The sequence below is a fragment of the Thunnus thynnus genome, chromosome 19, assembly GCF_963924715.1.
Source record: "Thunnus thynnus chromosome 19, fThuThy2.1, whole genome shotgun sequence".
Lineage (NCBI taxonomy): Eukaryota > Metazoa > Chordata > Actinopteri > Scombriformes > Scombridae > Thunnus > Thunnus thynnus.
In genome coordinates this window covers 14600935-14620866 of record NC_089535.1, presented here as the reverse complement: position 1 = coordinate 14620866, position 19932 = coordinate 14600935, and the positions used below count along the sequence as shown (strand labels likewise).

General features: G+C 39.7%; 1 protein-coding gene across 5 annotated transcripts in view; it reads right to left on the bottom strand.

Moving 5' to 3' along the window:
* Nucleotides 1-19932, bottom strand: part of LOC137170365 (mediator of RNA polymerase II transcription subunit 13-like) — an 81091-nt gene that overhangs the window by 20896 nt on the left and 40263 nt on the right. For all 5 annotated transcript variants that reach the window (XM_067573679.1, XM_067573681.1, XM_067573680.1 and 2 more), the window contains exons 3-4: nucleotides 11703-11787; nucleotides 6750-6833 (exon numbers count right to left, since the gene is read on the bottom strand). In XM_067573679.1, coding sequence (XP_067429780.1) covers nucleotides 6750-6833; nucleotides 11703-11787 — 169 coding nt within the window. The remainder of the gene's footprint in view (nucleotides 1-6749; nucleotides 6834-11702; nucleotides 11788-19932) is intronic.

The window sequence follows — 19932 nt, the reverse complement described above, 5'->3', positions numbered from 1 at the left end:
CAATCAGGGAATGTCGAGCAGGAGAAGCACCCACCCACAGACACATCACGTACTGTCCTCGTGTGGAAAATGTGCATGCATGTCTATCTCATTTGGCTTCATATAGTACGTGTGTGAGTTAACAGCATAAATTCAGTTAAATCTAGGCTATCGCATGTGTGCAAATGTGCCACTGCCTACAAGCATTTGTGTAAGTGTGTGCATGCAGAGGAAGACACAAATGTACACACATAAACCTAGTTATTATAATAACATGTGAACACATATGTATACGTCTCATGCATGTTTGAATTCCACTGACAAGAAATGAGGAAAATGGACTCATTCGTGTGACAACATGTGTCTTTTCACCTCATCACAGCGCTACCAGCCAGCCAGCCAGCCTGCCAGCAGGGGCTCTGGTTAATGTCCGACATGCATCATGGACTTGACACACACACATCTGTGTGTACAATCACATGCACACAACATAACAACGGTTATCTTGGTTGTCGGGATGATGCTCATGTCTAACCCAGAGGGAAAAAAAGATAAAAACAGAAAATGGTTCTCAGATTAAAGGAGATAGAAAACAATAAACAGTAAAACAACTGTGTGCAAGACACACAGAGCTTCTGTTTCCACTGTTGCAGGCATTGAAAGCCCATGATGTGATAACTGCTTGTTGTGCTTAGATATCATTAAAGTCATAAACAGAGATGATCAGATTTTCTTATATTCTCTCCGATCTCCTCAATCTGTACGTCAAATTCTTTGACTGCCACCACAATTATGAGATGTCTCCTGCACTCTAGTAGCCTGACCTTTCCTACACGATCGCAAAATATCTCTTGGAATCACCGCTGCTCTGGTATATACGTGGACCAATGTACAGGATGTTTATCCTCTTGTAAGCTCTTGTGAGCAGCATGTACACACATGCTCCAAAAGTCCTTCCACTGCACTGACACAATAATTATTCCATTCAAACAAATCCTGCCAATCTACCAAATATGCATAATACGCTCAGTGTTATGCAGGTGTGTGCATATGCTCCTTCATTCACACTTAATACACACATACACACCACTATTAACACGAACATAAGGGGGATGCAGTCAGCTTGATGTATTATTCAGTGGCCCCCTGTGGGTGGCTTTGGCCGGTGTTGCTATCACAATGTTTGTGCTCAAACACCGCTCCAACTACTTATATGGATTCACAATGAAACGATGCCATGCTCAAGGACACAAACCGTGCATACTCATTGCCCTTTCTATAGGCACAAGATGCAGAAAAATATAAGTAGTTTGCAGCTGAAAATTCAATTTACTGTTAGTCATGAAAAATTGCAGAAAATGACTTAGAATACTTTGTCACTGGGCTATTCCCACACAGATGCTGCCAAGTGAAAAAGTCTCAAACCTCAGTACCAACATCAATGCCAGCTACCACAGGCTTTTTACCTTCATATCTGTGGTCCTAATTAAAAAAGAGGAAAAGGATATGTTGGTAGGCTGTTGCTGTGATGTATCATCGTCCTCTCTATTGATCTATGTGTCTTTTTTCTCTCTCTCTCACTCTCAGTGGGCTTACCTGGTAATATTAGAAATCTGGGGGATAGCTCATTACGTGTTCTCTGCTTTTTGTCTCAGGGGAGGCCTGATACACATGTAGAACAACAAGTTTCAAAGGGGAAAATGCAAATAGTTCAGTAAACCAAATATTTAACAAGGGTGCTTATGAATGAAGGCATGACTCTCCTGAAATTTTGTCTTAAAAGTGCAAAATAAATAGATGAGATAAATAGATTTCACAACATTATTAATTGCAAAAAACACATCAGATATCGTCTCATTTCTCTCCAGCACATTACATATAATATTTTTATGAGTCACAGTGCATGTAGTTAATCAATGAGCCACTGAATAAACCTGAGCTGCAGTATTTAAATACAGTGAGTTCTCTATAAAAAGCCTTTTCACTCCTCAACTGTAGCACATTTGTATGATAATAACATACACAGTTACAGTTATAGTCAATGACTGCAGAAGTGGTGTTGTGGTTTCTATTGTTATGTTCTTCCTACAGACGCATGCTGTACATTTCAGTTTGACCTTACACAGAAGGAAGAAGAAAAAAAAAAACGAATGTCACAACTATAAAGACAGAAATGACCCTCCACCTGAACACGCCTTCTCTGGAATTCAAGGAATTCCAGGAACATCTGCAACATGGCTAAATTTTATTGTACGAGCCAACATGTTTCAGCCACAGGAGTGTGGTCCTCGTGGTTCAGACCAAACAAATCACTTAAGTGCCTGAGTTAGTTTAGTTAGTAAGTTTTCGAATGAAATGCATGGGGAAGTAGGAAGAGTTTTGAAAGTTTGAATGTTCCTTTCATTGACTTTCATTTCATCATAAATGTCCTAAATGTGCTCTATATCTTAAAGTATGCAGAAGTGGTGGATTCCCCCCCAAAAAAGTACCGAAGGCAGACAAATAATGAGGAGAACAATGAAGATGTCTTCTTCCTCATGGTGCTAGATTCCTCCTTTAACTCACTGATAACAAACACTTTCTATATTCAAATGCTCTAATCCAAACTGTTTGACTTTTATTGGTGTGTTTTTCACAAGTAGCACTTTGGTCAGTCCACCAATCCACCTTTCATTTACTAATTAAACCTCATTCATCTACTCTGCCTGTCAGTCTGCAAGTTTCCATCAATCAGCCACTCAAGGGGCCATTTTCCTTGTCAGTCACCTTTGTAAGCAGTTAAATAATCAGCTGACCCCTGAGTCAACCAATGAGAGATCATAAGACCAGACCAGACACCCATCAGATATTTTGCACTTTTAATTACCATCAGACAAGTTTAACCATGTTGCACACATCATATCACACTGTGATTGAATGAAGATGCTAAATAAGGGAGAGGAATGTGACTTTCTTTCTATCACTCTGCGCAACTGGGAGCTGTAGTAACGTTGAAGGGAAGTCCTTGGAAGCACCAAGGGAAAGATTTAGCCAAACATACCAGTATGAGAAAAATTAGGTCAGTAGGCAATTTTTTCTTTTTTTCGTTTTTGTTTTTTTTTACTTGCTTGTCATTCTTGCTGTTTCATCTTGTCAGCCTGATGTTTGTGATTAGTTTTGAGTGAAAGGCTTCCTTCCTTACTTGCATATATCCATTTTGTTTTAAAATTGTATGACATCTTATTACTAAAACAAAAAGAACAGTAAACAAACTATCTTGGTGCATCCCTGGTGCTTTGAGTATCAGTAATGCGGAGGTCAGAGGAACAGGGTGAGACAAGAGGGCATGTTTATATATTTATATATATATTTTGTTTTTGTTTTTGTTTTTATTTCTGGAGATTCCTGTGACCTTGAGATGTGGCCTAACACCAAATGTCTGTTGCCTAGGAGATGGCTAATATCTCAATGTCATTGGTCCCTGGAGAGGAGAGGAGAGGAGAGGAGAGGAGAGGAGAGGAGAAGAGAGGAGAGGAGAGGAGAGGAGAAGAGAGGAGAGGAGAGGAGAGGAGAGGAGAGGAGAGGAGAGGAGAGGAGAGGAGAGGAGAAGAGAGGAGAGGAGAGGAGAGGAGAGGAGAAGAGAGGAGAGGAGAGGAGAGGAGAGGAGAGGAGAGGAGAGGAGAGGAGAGGAGAGGAGAGGAGAGGAGAGGAGAAAGTAGCTTTAACAGGCAATACAACTTGTTTCTGTTTCATGGTCAAGTACCAGAGGACATCTTTGTTATGCTGTAAAATACGAACATTATTTATGCATGAGTGTACAGCCATTAATGCAAATTAAAGCTCCGAGATTAACAAATATACTGTGTACTGTACTTGGCACGCGTAGAATTGACTGAACTAATGAGAGGGACAGACTCCAATACATCCATTCAGCCGTCTATAGTAATGATTAATTTACGACCCCCCACCTTCTCTGATCCCCACCACCCCATTACACACACTGAGCCTCCTCCCTGTCCTCTGTATCCATGTAACTCTCTCTTTCTCTTGCTCCCCTCAGCGTCTGATGCAATCCATTGCCAACCCAGAGTGCTTTCCTACCATTCAGACACAAAGAGAGCAGGAGTGTTGGGGGGGGCGGGGGGTGGGGGGGGCAGAGGAGGTTTGGGAATTTTCTCCTGGATGTGCCAATTCTCGCCATGCCCTGGGGACACATACGAGATAAACACCAGATAAGCCTGACAAAGGCAGCAGCGCCAAGGAGCAGGAGTTGGCACGAGCGAGGGGGCATGGCATATGATATGAGCACTGAAGCGCCCCCTGTTGGGGATAAAAAGCAGAGCGTGGAAGAGCAGAAGAGACAAAGGAGCTGGTTACAGCTGAGGCAGGAGGTCAGAGTATGCCCAACTGAGCAATACCCCCTCGTGGCATGAAAACACTGATGGCCAGGGATCTGCAGAGGGTTCCTCGGGCTCACACTGTCAATTTGGGGGCAACACTGCTATTCTGAGAACAAGGGATGATGACGTGTGTGCGTATGTGAGGGCAACACATGTTTGCATGTGTGCTGGAAGCCGGCAGTGGAGAAATGTGGAAAGAAGAAGTGTCACGGTTCACTTAGAGAGCGTGACACACGCGACAGCAGCAGAGCACAAGTATGAAATGTACAAGTAGTGCAGGCATTGACATAAGATTTCTATTTGTTTGTGTCTCAGGGTTCAATAATATTTCACTCCTCCTTCTCTGCCTCTCCTTCCAGGATGTTCAATAATTCAAAGACAGAAGAAGTCAGGATTGGCTCAGCAGGGGGCGTGCCAGCTGACAACATATTCATACAGAGCTGTCAAACTGAAGAGGAATTACATGATGTACAAAAGAAACAAACACACACACACACACACACACACACACACACATTCACATGTGAATCTTAGCACACAACCAAACACTGAGCGTCATTTCAGAAAGAGAACCTCCATATTCAACATATATTTGCATGAATGCGGTATGCAAACACACACAGGGCAGTGTCTTCACACCTTCTTACTTCCTATCACCACTTTTCTTGAGCCACTTTTTTTCACTATGCGTCCCTCTCCTCCCTCCTCGGTTTACATCAGCTCTGTTATCAGATCTTTCATTGACTCTAGGTTTATTTTCTATTTGGTAGCTTTTAATGTCATATTTGGTGGTAACATGTGTTTTGGTCATTATTCTTTTCTAAGTAACTGTTTCCCAAAGCCCAAGATGACGTCCCCAAATGTCTTATTTTGTCCCGACAAACAGTCTATAACCCAAAAATAATTTGTTTGCTCTAATAGAAGACTAAATTAACCAGAAAATATTCACATTTGAGAAGCTGGAATCAGAGATTTTGAACATTTTTTTTCTTAAAAAATGACTTAAAACGATCAATCAATTTTCAAAATAGTTGGCGATTAATTTTCTGTCGATCAATTTGTTTCAGCTCTAGACAACAATAAACACAAACTTCACAAACATAAATATGGATGCAAATTATAATTTATATTATGGTTGACAAATTTCAGGAAAAAAATAAAAAAGTGTTGGACCAGCATGAGCCACGAGAACAGCGTCAATGCTCATCAAGTTGGACTGAAGCTGTTCTCAAACTCTATTGGACACCATTCCTGAAAAAGATATCCCCTCACATGGTGTTCTTTGTCTCCAAAATCTCTACAGATGTTCAGTTGGGTTGACATCTGGTGACTGTGAAGGCCATAAAACATTCCTTTCCTCTCATCAAACCATTCAGTGAGCCCTGTATGGAAGCATGTCTTGTACCAGTAATTTATTCAGATTTATGTACCGCATATTGCACCATGAGAGTGCTTTCAGGTAAAAAAAAAAAAAAAAAAAAAATCACAATAACATCAGGCTTGCTCGAAGCATTTCTCCGAACACTATATGTATGAAATGTAAGTGACGCACACATTCTGTTGAGATGTCATGCAGTGTGACTCACTGAGGGATTTCAACCTGCTCTGAACAGCTAAACCTGAGTTTGCTACAGCACATCACAGCAGACTGCGTATGTGTCAGCAACTTTCTAGATCGTAGGTTTCCGGTGAATCTCTTAATTTGCACCACATTTGAATGAAAATACAATTTACAGCTTTCCGGTTCAAAAGTTACAAAGTAAATAGAAATAAAAGAAAGAATGATTTTCGCTGCCTCTAAGCGATATTCAAACAGACTTCTAAAATGAGCCATTTGACAGCTAAGTGGTTTCCTTGGAGCCATTTACTCAAACACTTTGCATTTGAGCACCGCTATTTTAGAGATGTAAGGAATGTGTCATTCTCACCAGCAGGAGAAGCTGAAGTGGGCAGACTGAGCTGTGAAAGGGGACTTTAATGGCTGAATCAACAAGTTCTGTCATCACACCCAACCCTCTTTTTACTCTGTTTCAGTCTGTCTCTCACATTGCCTACACAGTTATACAGTGTGACAATGTCACACATACACAACTGCCCAAAGCCGCGAGAGCTCGACTAAGCTCAGCTCTCACCTCTCGCTAGCATTCACTGTCCTAGTTTTTAATAGTCTCACACCATGAGCCAGCAGTTAGAACATCAAGGAGAGGACAAATACTGAATCACATGAAAGCCATTCACACCACCTACCTAGCTGTGTCACTCTTCGACATGCACACACACACACACGGTCATTCACATGTGCTGTGTATCTCTCACAGCCAAACGCTCAGTCACAAAGATACAGTTACTAAATATTATGAAGTGTGTGTGTGTGTTGGACATTTTACTTACCTGTTGCCCAAAGACTTTTCTTCCAGTTCATGTGGCTTGAAGAACCACTTCCCAGTCCTCACAAAACCCTTATCCATCAAACATCTGCAGCAGCAAAGAGAAGTAGAAAGAAAAGCCAACAGAGGAGTGAAAGAAAGAAAGTCATTAATTGGACATTAAAAAAGAGACACAGAAACACCTGAAGGATATATTACACTTCATATATAAGAAATATGTAACAAATAGTGTTCTTGTGATGCTCAGACAGGTTTTCACACAACTTAATCAAGATTTTTAATGTTGTAGCTTGCGATGAAGTTGTGTAGAATTTTAATACTATGCAGGTTGTTTCTCAAGCAGACTTGTCATTAACAATGGCAGCTTCCATAACATCAGTTTCTGGTCTTCTTATGGATTTCATAGCTTATATGACTAGAAAAAGCAAAGTCAAAAGTTAAAGTCTAAATCAATAAAAAAAAATTAGTCACAAAAAAGTATATTTATTTCCTTTTTTAAAAAATCAGGTGATTCTCTTGATCTTTGATCATGTGCTAAATTTAGAAACTTAACTGAAAAAAAAATATAATATAATAGATAATATTGATCCTAATTTTGGCTCTCTGCCTGTTTGTACTTTAATATTTAAAAGCTGCAGCTCCGACTGTCCCGCAGCAACATGAGCAAAGTCCGGGAAGTGGCATTTATGACAGGTACTTCTAATCTGCATGCCCCAAAGCAGTGTGCAATTTTACACATGGCTTTCCAAAATCTTTACTTTCGGCACATCAAAATTTAATTATATCAAACAGTTCATGCTCCCTGTCTGGCTACCCTGCCATCTGTTCACTTCTTCGCCTCATCTCATACCTTTCACAGACAAAACTCATTGCTCTCGGGTCTTTGACTTGTCTCTGTGTGCAGGTGCCAGAGAATCCCCTGCTGGATCCTCTGACCCACGTTAAGGAATTACAAAATAATTTGATGGACTCCTCTCCACTCAGCCAGGCTCAGCTATCCAAGGCTTTGCAGCCCCCAGCTCTACCATCTTTGGTGCATTCTTATCAACACATTTTATTATCCGACCATAGTTTCTCCTCTCTCTCTCTCTTTCACTGCCAGCCTGTCCGTGCCCTGGTTGCTGCTCTGACAGGATCTACAAACCACTGTGGTCCAGTGGGAAGGCCAGGAGCCTGAAGGAAACACCAGCCTACAGTATCTTTGCATCTCTTTGAGCCCACACATCTTCATACATATGGATTCACTGCAAAACATTTAGACCACAAGCCAGTTGGTGGACACTGTATTCATTAATGCTGCTGAATACAAACTGCTACACTTGATCGGTACAATGGTAAAAAAAAAAAAACAGTCTGCAGGTCAAGAAAGCATGGTAGTGCAGTAATTCAAAGTTCAAAAGTTACTGAACCAGTCAAATGTAATTCATGAATGATTTTGATGCTAAATATGTTAAGGCACTGGGTTACTTGATGTGCCAAATAGAAATTGTGCATCATGGTCATTTAACTGGAGTAAACAATCTGTTACGTATATCCATGGAGCAACCTCTGTGAGTAAATGCTGAAGCTAATGCTGAAAAGCCTCTAGATGCAGTTCCTTCAGTGGATCAAAAATATTCTTTGAGTTTATTTATTTGCACAGGTTAAAATCAAACAAGAAAAAAATCAATGTACGGGGAGAGGAAAAAGCCTAGTTGGCTTATTGATTACCTTTACATAAATAATATACAAACATAAATATAAAAGTCACACTAAATTAAAGCTCCTTTAAATATGCTCTAAATGACTTCATGAGAATAATAATTTCATAAATTTGGACCCCTGTGCCTGATTAAAAATGAACCTCTGCTTATCAGATGTTTGGGAAGACAAAGATTAGATAGTCTGGTTGCGTAAGAGTCAATCTGACAAAGCATTTCTTAGAAGAAAGATTCTGTGAAGAGTTGTGAGACATGTATTTTCCCATACTACATTGAATTGTGAAAATTAAGCATAAATTAAAGAATAATAAAGGGTATGAAGACAAAATATCTTAATTTCCCAATTTTATTGGGTAAATTAGGAAAAAATATCCTTGATGATATTGAAGTCAACGGGGTACAACTGACTTCTCTCTTGACTATAAAGCCAAAGTTTTGTTGGGTTTGCCAATTTTGCTCCTTCTAACACGTAACCTGTTGTAAATTGTGTTACTTTTGCCACAAGAAAATATTATAACATCAAAAGGGGTATGTTTGTGAGCATATTTGCCTGATTGACAGGTGTCCTAAGCTATCAAACTTAACTGAGATGGACTCTACATTCCACCTCACCTCCACCACAGGAGGAAGGCACCCAAAAAGTGTTTTTTAGCCACAGTAACTGTCAAAAATTGAAGTAAGCCCAAATTCCAGCCTTTTTACTGTAAAACATTCTTGTAGATGAGATGATGTCCCTGTTTTCCCCTGATTTAATTACATCCTGTGGCACAGTATTGACAAGTCCACATTGGAAACAAGCATTACATTTCACTATCATATGCTAAACTCTGAGTACGATAAGGCTTTACGGATAATTTATGTCCACTGATAACAAATAATAAAACCCATATGAAAGTCTGCTGCAGTGCGCTCCTATAAATCTTGCCGTAACTCCATTGGCAGATGTCTCACTGTCTTAAATCAACAAAACATCTGTACTGTCTGTCTAACCGATTACCCTGAGACTTAAACCAACCACTAAACCCCTCACCTTCTCACTGTTATTGCAGTCTTACTGTATGCTGCAGATTTCGAGGTAATGAACCATAGAAGAGAGCTCTCCTGACCATTACAAGCCGTACTAGTTCTTTCTGCTAACAGGGACTCTTATCTCTGAAGTTTCAACAAGCAAATTCAGCAACTCCTTGTTCTTTGTAATCTGTCTGCTAACATGCGTCTGTTGTAATGTTCCTGTGTTATTAAAAAATTCCTTACTGCTTAATTTGTAATTGTTTGATTAAGACCTGGTTAATTCAAATTATTGTTCATTTTTAGTTAAAATAATTACAAAACTGCCAGCGACAATGTTTATTTCAACTGTATGATATTAAAGAGAAAGTGTAAGTGATCCCTACCTGTGTTGAAATAGTGAGCTATAAAAGGAGTTAGCTTCAAGGTAATAGGAAGGTTAATTCAGCCTGCCCCCTATGATGATCACTGATGCTTAACTTAATAGAGAGCAAATATGTGCTGCTTCATTTAACAGATGGCTCTGACTCAGAAAGGAGAGCTTTGGCTACTTGAGCAAGTGATTCAGCGCGCAGATTATAATTTCATTAAGGTGATGCTGCTAGAAGGAAACTAAAGCCGTCTGTCAACATGACTTTTTGTATAAACGTCATTCTTGGTCATTTACGTAAGAGATAGAAGGAAATGACATTCAGAGTGGTCATTAAAAAGACTGGTAGATGTTAAAGATTTATTATATTATATCATTAAGTAAGGAAATCAAATAATATCACATAATTGTTTTAGCTTAATTTTATAATCTTAAGTTAAGTTATAATCTTAAGTTTTACACCATCCTTTCAGTTATTTTATTTAATTCACAAAACCAGATTTTCCTCATGAACTTAATGTGATAGAAAACATAGTATAAATCATAAACAATTAGAAAGTTAATTAGTGTGAACGCTGAAGCATTCAAATCTTCATTTATTCTCTTTCTTCCATATGTTTTTCAATCACTAAATACTTCTGCATACTTTCAGCAACAGAAACTGTTGAAATATCAAAATGTTCAGCTCTTTAAAGACATTTATGCTATGACTTTTATTCATTCTTGCATATTCCAGTCATTTTGTATATATTTTTAAAAAATATCAAAATGTATAATGGAAAGTCTATGGGAGGAATGTTTGAAAGTTGATATCTCAAAAACAGAAAGTGCTGAAGTATTTATACTTCATGGACAGCTGCTCCATGTAGAAATGCTTAACATATTACAACATGGTACCTATAGCGCCACCATGTGGTCAGTTATTATGTGTTTTACGTTTCGGCTAATAACTCATGAACCGTGAGGTGTGGCAAAACATCACTTATCAACACCAACAACAAAATAACTTATCGTTTGTCTGTAATTGGTTACCAAACTTTTGAAGGTGTGGCCTGATGCCCTTAATGGGACATAACTCTTCAATGCTACATTGGACTGCAACCAAATTTGTGAATGTTGTACGTACAGCCACACTGCACAAGTGTGTAGCATTTGATACAATTCTACCTAAAGGGGCGCTACTATAATATTATAACATATTTATACAATTCTGTTGTCTTTAATAAAATGAAACTTAGTACACAAGTTCCCCATGAATGTGTTCACGACATACTGAGGCATGGTACCAATAGCCCCACCTTGTGGCCATCAGTGAAACAACACAATGCTACTTATTAACTGCCATATCTCTTAAATGTAATATTCCATGGTAACCAAATTCAGCAAAGTTGTACAGATGAGGATGCTGAACAAGTCTGTAGCATTTGATACAATTTCACCTGTAGGTGGCGCTACAAGATTTAAAAAAAAAAAATGCTGCTGCACCAAAATGAACAAAAATGCAGTTCAGCTTCCAATGCTGCCAGTTTTACATTTCAGCTTCGGGGTTTTTCAGCAGTGCAGTGCAATGCATTTCAGCTTTCAGCTTTTTCAAGCAAGATTCATTTCAGGTTTCTGCATTTTCAGCAATGCTTTGCAATTTATTTCAGCTGTCAGTATTCACATGCATTTTCCCCAGGAAATGCATTTCATGTTTTTTTTGCACTGAAGTAGAACATATTGCACAAAAGCTGAAGTTATATACTTTGTAGAACATGTAATACAATCCATGTAACTTCTCCTGTTATGTAACATGTTTTCCTGTTCTAAGAATGTCATTCACTTCCTGTTTGCAGCCATCGCTCTGCAGGTAATGAAGGCTTCTGGGTAATGATTTTACCTTTCCAACAGGTTGTGTACGGCCTTGAACAGGAGAGTCCGGCACTCGTAGGACAGCCCGCACTCCCAAAGCCCCTCCTCAGCCACTGAAAGAAAGGGAAAAAAAACAATCATTAAATTATAAATCTCAATATCTTACCATCTCATTAATATAACCAGTGATGATATTTTCAGGGACAGAGAAACATCTGCACACACCAGCTTGAGGATAATAAACAACACATGATTCAGTGTTGCATGTTTATAGCTGTCAAAACATGCTGCATGTGCAGAGACGAGGAAACCTGCACATCATATTAGAAATTGCACTTACTGTGAAGTCGTGCGTGTGCATATGTGTGTGTGTGTGTATATGTGTGTGTTTGTGTGCATGCACAGAGGGTGCTTGGCTGTGCAGCTGTCAGGTTGGCTGCAGCGACAGCCCAGTCAAACCCCATGCAGTTGTCAAGCTCATTTAGCTAGAGAGCGAGAGTGTGCCTGTATCTGTGGAGGTTGACACACATGCTTGCGTGCTCAGGTTTGTACACGCATACGGAGTTTCAGTTCAGCCCTTATTTTTCCAGTGAAATTTTTAGGCAATGAAGACAATTTTGGTCGAATGAGCGTCACTTTGCCTGAGTCTCTGACATGTCAGCAGCCAGTTCACATGCGTGCCAAATGTGTTGTGAACAATTCTCTTGATTTCTTTAACCCCCCGACCCTACCCCGACACATGCTCACATTTCCCTCCTCCCAAAAAGGAACACACACACACACACACACACATGCACAGACACACATGCACAGACACACACACAGCGGCCAGTTAACAGTGTTTCTCTTTGTTCTTTGCCATATACCTGCAGGGCTGCTGGAAGAACTGGAGGATTGTGGGTGGGTGTTGTGTTTGCTTATAGGGTGGTGGCAAACAAACCAAGCATCACAGAAATACACAAGAAAAAAGGAATGAAAGACAGAAGCAGATCGCCTGGGGGATGGGTGGCATAAACCCCGGTTGAGGTTTTCTCTTTCTCCTCCTTCTCCTCTACCTCTTCCCTGTTTTTTTTTCTTTTTATTGATGTTGTGTATTCCTTTCCCCTTCTCTGTTGCTTTGTTGATATTTCCCTCCTGTTTTTTTTTCTCTTCTTCTTCTTCATACCAGAGTGAATGAAATTTCCTTACTCGCCAGAATTACCCTGTAACCATGGAAACGCTGGCGGTGAGAACATGGCGCCCTGGCATTCAATTTCAACACTGGTCCCTCCCGCCCCTCACCCTCCTCCTTCTCCTCCTTCCTCTGTTCTATTGCTTCCAACACCCCCCCTCTACCTCCTCCTCCTCCTCCTCCTCCCCCTCCTCCTTCCTCCACCCCCACCCACCCCTCATTTACTCCTGCTTCAGGGCTCAGACAGGAAGCTAGCTCCAGCCAGCTCTTCTACAGAGGAGAGAGATAGAGCGAGCACCATGAGCAGAATGCCAAGTCTCCAGAAAATCCAGCTCATTAGCTCTCACTGTCTCAATATCTTCTTCTCGTACTCCCTCTCTTAAAAATCCCTCAACTTTTTCCCCCTCCGCCCTGCCAATCCTCCACAACCATCTGCTCCTGACCAACTCCACAGCAGGCTCCTGACCTCTATTTACTCCAAAACTGTGTCACTGACTCCTCAACCTCACATTCCACTAACATTCAAGAACTGAACCACACACCCCACCAGAGAAAAGACTTAAAGGAACTTTTCCACATTTGCTCCGCTAATTCCAGCATGTGATTTTGTAGCTCATAAGACAGCAGGTACAATGTGTTTGACAAATCCCAACAGTGGTAGCCAAACAAACTTGGGTGCCTGGAAAACATGCAAACCACATCAGACACTCCTGTTTGTATTCTAGTTGTCAAAGAGCCAGCTCAATGCACCATATCAACACAAGGTGTGACAAATCACTCTTGCAAGCAAACAAGGTCAAATATCCACTCAAGCACGCGCACACGACCCCATACAAACCTTATACATATAGAGAATGAAGTGTGAAATAACATGATGATCTGAGGCATTAAAGTAGTGGTGTCCCATAGGGATGTTTGAGGCATATACTTGGAGAAAACACCATGAAACTGTCATTTCAGCAACAGTCAGTCAGTAACTGCCATGTTTTGAGTTTTACTGCCTGTTAATCAGAGGAGGAACACAGATGGCCCAAGGGAAAAGCGTGCAGTAGACTCTAAATGCACAGCAAAGTGCAATAGGGCTTTAAAGCATCATGATCCATCATTCATCACAGCCTGAGCTACAGGGAGCTAACTGCATCATGCCTAAAAGATTCTAAAGGGACTGGATGTAATCGACCACAGTCTCAATTAGATTAAACTGAAGGCTCATCAGTTTTGGGTTTTTATTGATTTTCAGTGATAAATAGAAAGATTTTTAGAAAAAGAAGCAGATGCATTTAAAAAATATATTTTCACACAGATTTTAAGTCCCACATTGAGCAAAAAATCATGTTTGTTTCCAGTGATAGAAAGTGAAGGAAAAAAAATGGGAGAAAATGGGTGATAATGACTAGCTGATAATGTGCCGAACTAAGTGACTAAAAAAAGAAACAATTTGATGAACAATAATTGTTAAGCAACAGTCTGTGCTACAAATTACATTTTTTTGTTATTAATTTTATTAGTCAGCTTTTCACCAGTTGCTTTAATAGTGAAAATAAACACAAAAAATTGGTGAATATTTATAACAAGACTAAAAGTCTACAGCCATGCTAGCAGCTCTGTGAGGCTGTACATAAGCAAAGCATTGCTTTGAGTTAAATGTTAATGTTAGCATGCTAAAATGCTCACAATGACAATCACTCCCTCTTTCACTCATTTACTGATCCCTGTATAATAGACGATAAATTGTTTACTCAATAGTGAGCTGCAAATTGATAATTATCATCAGTTTGCATCATTGATGTCAGCTGTAAAATCATCGGTAATTTTTGCATTTTTGCATTTTTGCAATAAAATGCGGTGCACTGCATTGTGGGATTGTTACCATTTTTTATAATGGATAAATTCACTCACGATTTCAGACACTCAAATAAAATGGTGGTGGGTAGGACTATATAGTAAGTAGGGAGTGATTTCTTCATTTATGCTCATATTTCCTAATTAGGAATAACCAAAAAGTACAGCTGTGGTTGAGAATGTAGTTAGTTAGTTTTGCAGGTATTTGGTCATAAACCAAAGTACTGGATACATTTTGACTTGATAATGGTGCTGGATGAGAAGTTAAAGGGAACAACCAAAGTTCGGTGCAATTCATCCTGAGGGGGACATGACATTAAAGTTGAGACACCTCACTCAGAACCACAAATGTTAACTTCATGGAGTCAACACAAGCTGAATGTCTTTATCTGGAGAACATAAATATCTGTATGATATTTCATAGCAATCCATCCAATAGTTGTTGAGATATTTCATTCTGGACCAAAGTAGTAGACTGACTGACAAACATTACCATCTCTTGTTGCTAAGATGCCTAAAAATACATTGCTGTAGTTTACTGGTTTCACTCCAAACTTCATGACTCTATATGGAACCAAAAACAGTCACAGACACAGGTCACAGTGTGTATGTGTGTGCATGAATGCTTGCTTCAGAACTACAAACATCTCAGCGTAAGAGGAACATCAGGAATCAAAATTGTCAGAATCATTATTAACGTGTGCATGTGTGTTCATGTTCGTACTTGCAGTGCATGTGAATACTGATTCCCAGAGTGCCTTTGTGCACATGCAAGCTCCCAATGTGTGAGTACTGTCTGTGAGTGTGTACAGTGAGCTAACCTTCATATAAATGCATGTTTGTTTCACATAACCTTCCTCCCCCCATCTCCGTGCCACGATTCTCTTAACTGCCGCACCAACCCAAACACAAACAAGCAGTGATGGAACTGGGTCGCCACTACCACTGTATTCCCACCTCTCTTTCTCTCCATCTCATCATCTGTATCTAACCCTATCTTTCCATCCCTTTGTGCGTCCCCCTCTCTCACTCACTATCCATCTCTTTCCCTGTGTTGCTCTCTCTCTCTCTCTCTCTCTCTCATTTTCCCCACATCATCTCCCCTCTCTCTCTCTCTCCTCTCTCTCTAGTCTCACACCACTAGGGGGGGTGACAACTCACCACCACAGTACTGTGCTAACAAACACAAAGATGGTATTGATCTAAGAAGGGGAGAGAGGCGGGAGTTGAGGTGTGACAACATTCAGTCTCGCACACGATGACCCCTCTCCACACATTTCCTGCCTCCTCTCTCTTTCTGTCTCCCTCCCTCTCTCTCTCTCTCTCATTGGTTCATTTGTCTTGGATCAATAGCACCAGGAGTCTTGGCGTCCAGTGGTGTCTCTGCAGTGTGCAGGCAATGAGCGTTTGTGTGTGTGTGTGTGTGTTTGTGTGATTTCACACAAACCCCACTGCCACTTTACTAATTAGCTGCCCTGCTGAATGTCTGAACAGAGGTTGATCTCTGTTTGCTGTGTGTGTGTGTGTGTGTGTGCATGCATGCATTAATGCGTGTACTATGTGTGTGGGTATGTAGTGCATGCGGTGCGTGTGCATAGCCAAATGCCTTTGCTTATGTGCTTTTACTATTAAGAGAGAGAGGCTGCAGGTGGATATAGAGTGAAACAAAGATACACACGGGCATGAAAGGAAAGAGTATGTGTATGTGTGTTTGTGTTTTTGTCTGTGAGTATGTGGAAGTGGGCGAAAATAATATCCTACCTATCTGTTTCAGGTCCTATCTGTTTGGCGGCACCTGGAATTTGCTCAACATTCTACGGATCAGATTCTTCATTATGTTATCAATTCATATATAATTCTGTCATCCTGTCTTTTTCATGCTGTATTTCTGTTATCTGGTCTTTTCTTTAAACACAACATCTGTTCAATCAATCAATCAATCAATTTTTATTTATATAGCGCCATATCACAACAGAAGTCATCTCAAGGCACTTTTCACATAGAGCAGGTCAAGACCGTACTCTTTAATATACAGAGACCCAACAATTCCCCCATGAGCAAGCACTTGGCGACAGCGGTAAGGAAAAACTCCCCTTTAACGGGTAGAAACCTCAAGCAGACCCCGGCTCTTGGTGGGCGGCCATCTGTTGCGCGTTTGTCCGACCTAGAAGAGGGATTCTTCCTGTTGCTCTTCCTGAGGTTTCTTCCATTTTTCTGAAGGGATTTTCCTTATCTGAATCAAGGGTCTAAAGATAGAAGATGTTGTATTGCTGTACAGACTGTAAAGCCCCCTGAGACAAATGTATGATTTGTGACTTGATCTTATGAAGCTGTTCAAATATTTACTTCAAGTTTTTAAATAAATCAGATAAAAAGTTAAATTCATACTGTTTCCTGTGAAGTTTTCAGTGTTTCACTAAATTCGAATTCTATAATTTTCAACATTATATGTGACACATTTTTGTAAAAGGTAACATTTAAATGATCCATGATCATTTTGCTAATGTGTGATTATATAGAAAGACAATAAAAGAAAATATTGAATAATTGTGTTGTGTGTGTGTGTTTGTTTGCATTTTAACACTTGACAACACACACAACCAGGTGTTGATGTAATGTTAAGTGCTGTGGGAGAAACTGTAGACGTGTCATGTAACGCTCACACTACATTTATATGATACTACCTAACACTGACATGAGTGTAAGTGGTTTTTGAACACCCTGAGGTGCTGTATGAGGTCTAAAGATGTCACCCAAACAATTTATAAGGCCATAAAAGTTGACTTTTTCAAAACACTAAACAGGCCAGAGAGCAAGTTTTGAATCAGCACAAAGAAAAGTAGTCGTTGAGTCACTGATATTGATCAACAGCCCTGCAGATATATTATTTTGATTTTATGTTGCAGTTCAGTAAATGTTACTCCTCAAACCTTAAAGAATGATTCAATTCTGGTTTTTGATTAATTTATTGATTGGGGGCATTCAGACACCAGCTGGTGGTATTTTGAAGCAGGGGTTCACTCTCTACACTGTGTTTTCTCGTTCTCTTGACCTCAGTAGCATTTCTTAAAGGAGAAATCCCCACCCAGGACAGGTATTTATGTGATATGAGGCAGTTTGGACATCAGAATAACAAAAAAGTAGAGTGTGCAGGGAGACAGAAGAAGCCCAGAGGGGATTACTTAATGCCTTTACCTACAGTATATAGAGCTAGCAGGGCAGAGTCATTGTGCTGGCACGGAGACAGAGTTAATGCAACTATTGTAGGCCAGCTGAGCTTCACGACCCTCAATACAAAACAGAAAATGTATAACTCGTTAAGAAAAGGAGCAAAACACCTTTTCAACTGCAGGAAGTTTAGCTAGAAATCAGGATGTTATGAGAATTATTATTCTAGAGCTTTACCTCTATTTGCACTGGACAAATCTGTGTCCAATTTAGGTTATTTGGCCATAGTTGTAGTTTTAGGAGTGGCACGCAAACATTAACATATTGCATCATTTGTTGTTCCTGAACTTTGTAGATCACAAACTTTTAAGCTCATCAGTTTATGAGTCTTTTTTTTTGGTCCGAAAAAAATGACACTTTGGTGAACGATCAGTGAGGAGCATCTCATACTTTGTTTCATTCATAAATTCTTACATCACCATTATTATCTTTATGTCAACTTTCCATGAGCCAAGTGATCGTTGGATACTCTCTTTAAGATGATTGCTATTCTGGTGTTCTCTCTTTTAGATCCACTTTCTTGCTCTACTCCAGCACCACCAGCAGTGTGTAGGGTAGCCTGTCCTCATTGACTAACATTTAATGGAGATGCTTCACACTGATGAAGTCTTATCACAATAAATATCTCACTAAATATTGTGATACATTTACATTGTCATACACAAAGATCTATCTTTGCGCTGTCACCCACTTGCACTGAAAAACATAAAAAATAAAACTGAACTTTTTTTGTTCTTCTGGAGGTGATGCAAGGCTCTATTACTCAATAATTGCTTCTGTGGCTGATCATGAATGCTTCAGATTGTGTGCAGATAATGATTGTGTGTGTTTGTCATCAGACATACATTTCAACGAAACCTAGCAGAGTCTCCATCCATTAGCCTCGCTAATTCTTGAACGATCAAAAAATCTCCTTAGCGTCAGTTTGAAACAGCAGCCATGGCTGTGTTATGAAAAATTAACGACTTTATTACTAGCTAGTAACTGACCTAATTACTAGTTAGGGTGTAGTTGTCCAAGTAAAGGGAGGGACTTTAGGTAGGAAGAAAATTTGTGTATCATTGTGGTTCAACGGGCTCAGGTGGTCTGTTGTAACTCCTAGTTTTTTCTTGTTTTCAGTCACATGAACATCAAGCTGGCTGATGTGAAAGATTTCTCTACACACAAGAGCACATTACAGGATCAGGCGAGGTCAATTAAACATGAAGGAGCATCTGACACCAGTAGCATAAGGACATGGCATCTGACTGTGCCTTTTATCCAGTGGTGTGTAAATACTGTACATTTGTACAACCCATTAACCATCGACCACACAGTTTACATTGTGCATACTGGTGTACTGTATACGCTTATTCAGAATCTCCGCTAGCTTTACTGTATGTTTTAGACACACAGGAGTAAAACTGTTCTCAATATCAAGAATTTATTATGTAATATGCTGTTTGTAAGATTGTAAAGTATTTGATTTTATTTCTTAAAAGAAGTTTTTTTTTACTAACATGACCATGTAAAAATACATTCATGTTGTATGAATGTATATCACTGGCATTGGCCCTATTTTGAACAGAAAGACTTTACTTTTTTCATTGTAAATTGATGGCAGAAAATCTAAAAACAGCCCTTAACTGTAAATGTATAGACACTAAATGATATCCACTAATGTTAAATGCATGTGAAATGGTGTAAAGTTTTACTGCATATTGTATGTAAATATTTTGGGTTTATTTTAATAGTGTCTCTAACTACAATTTCTGACATAAAAGGCTGGTCAACACTCTACAGTGCTTGAATTATCTGTTATCTGAAGTATAGAGTCTTTACTTATACAGCCATATTCACACTGTAGCATTTCATTTTACAACAAAACAAAGACAGGGCCATATTTTCTTCAGACTTTTTCCACCTCATTGCTGTTCACTCTTCAGATCATTTAACAGCAAACACCCTGCACCCTGCATCCTCCACCCCTGTCCATGTGACAGTCACCCACACATTCTCACGCTCTAGTGACACCATT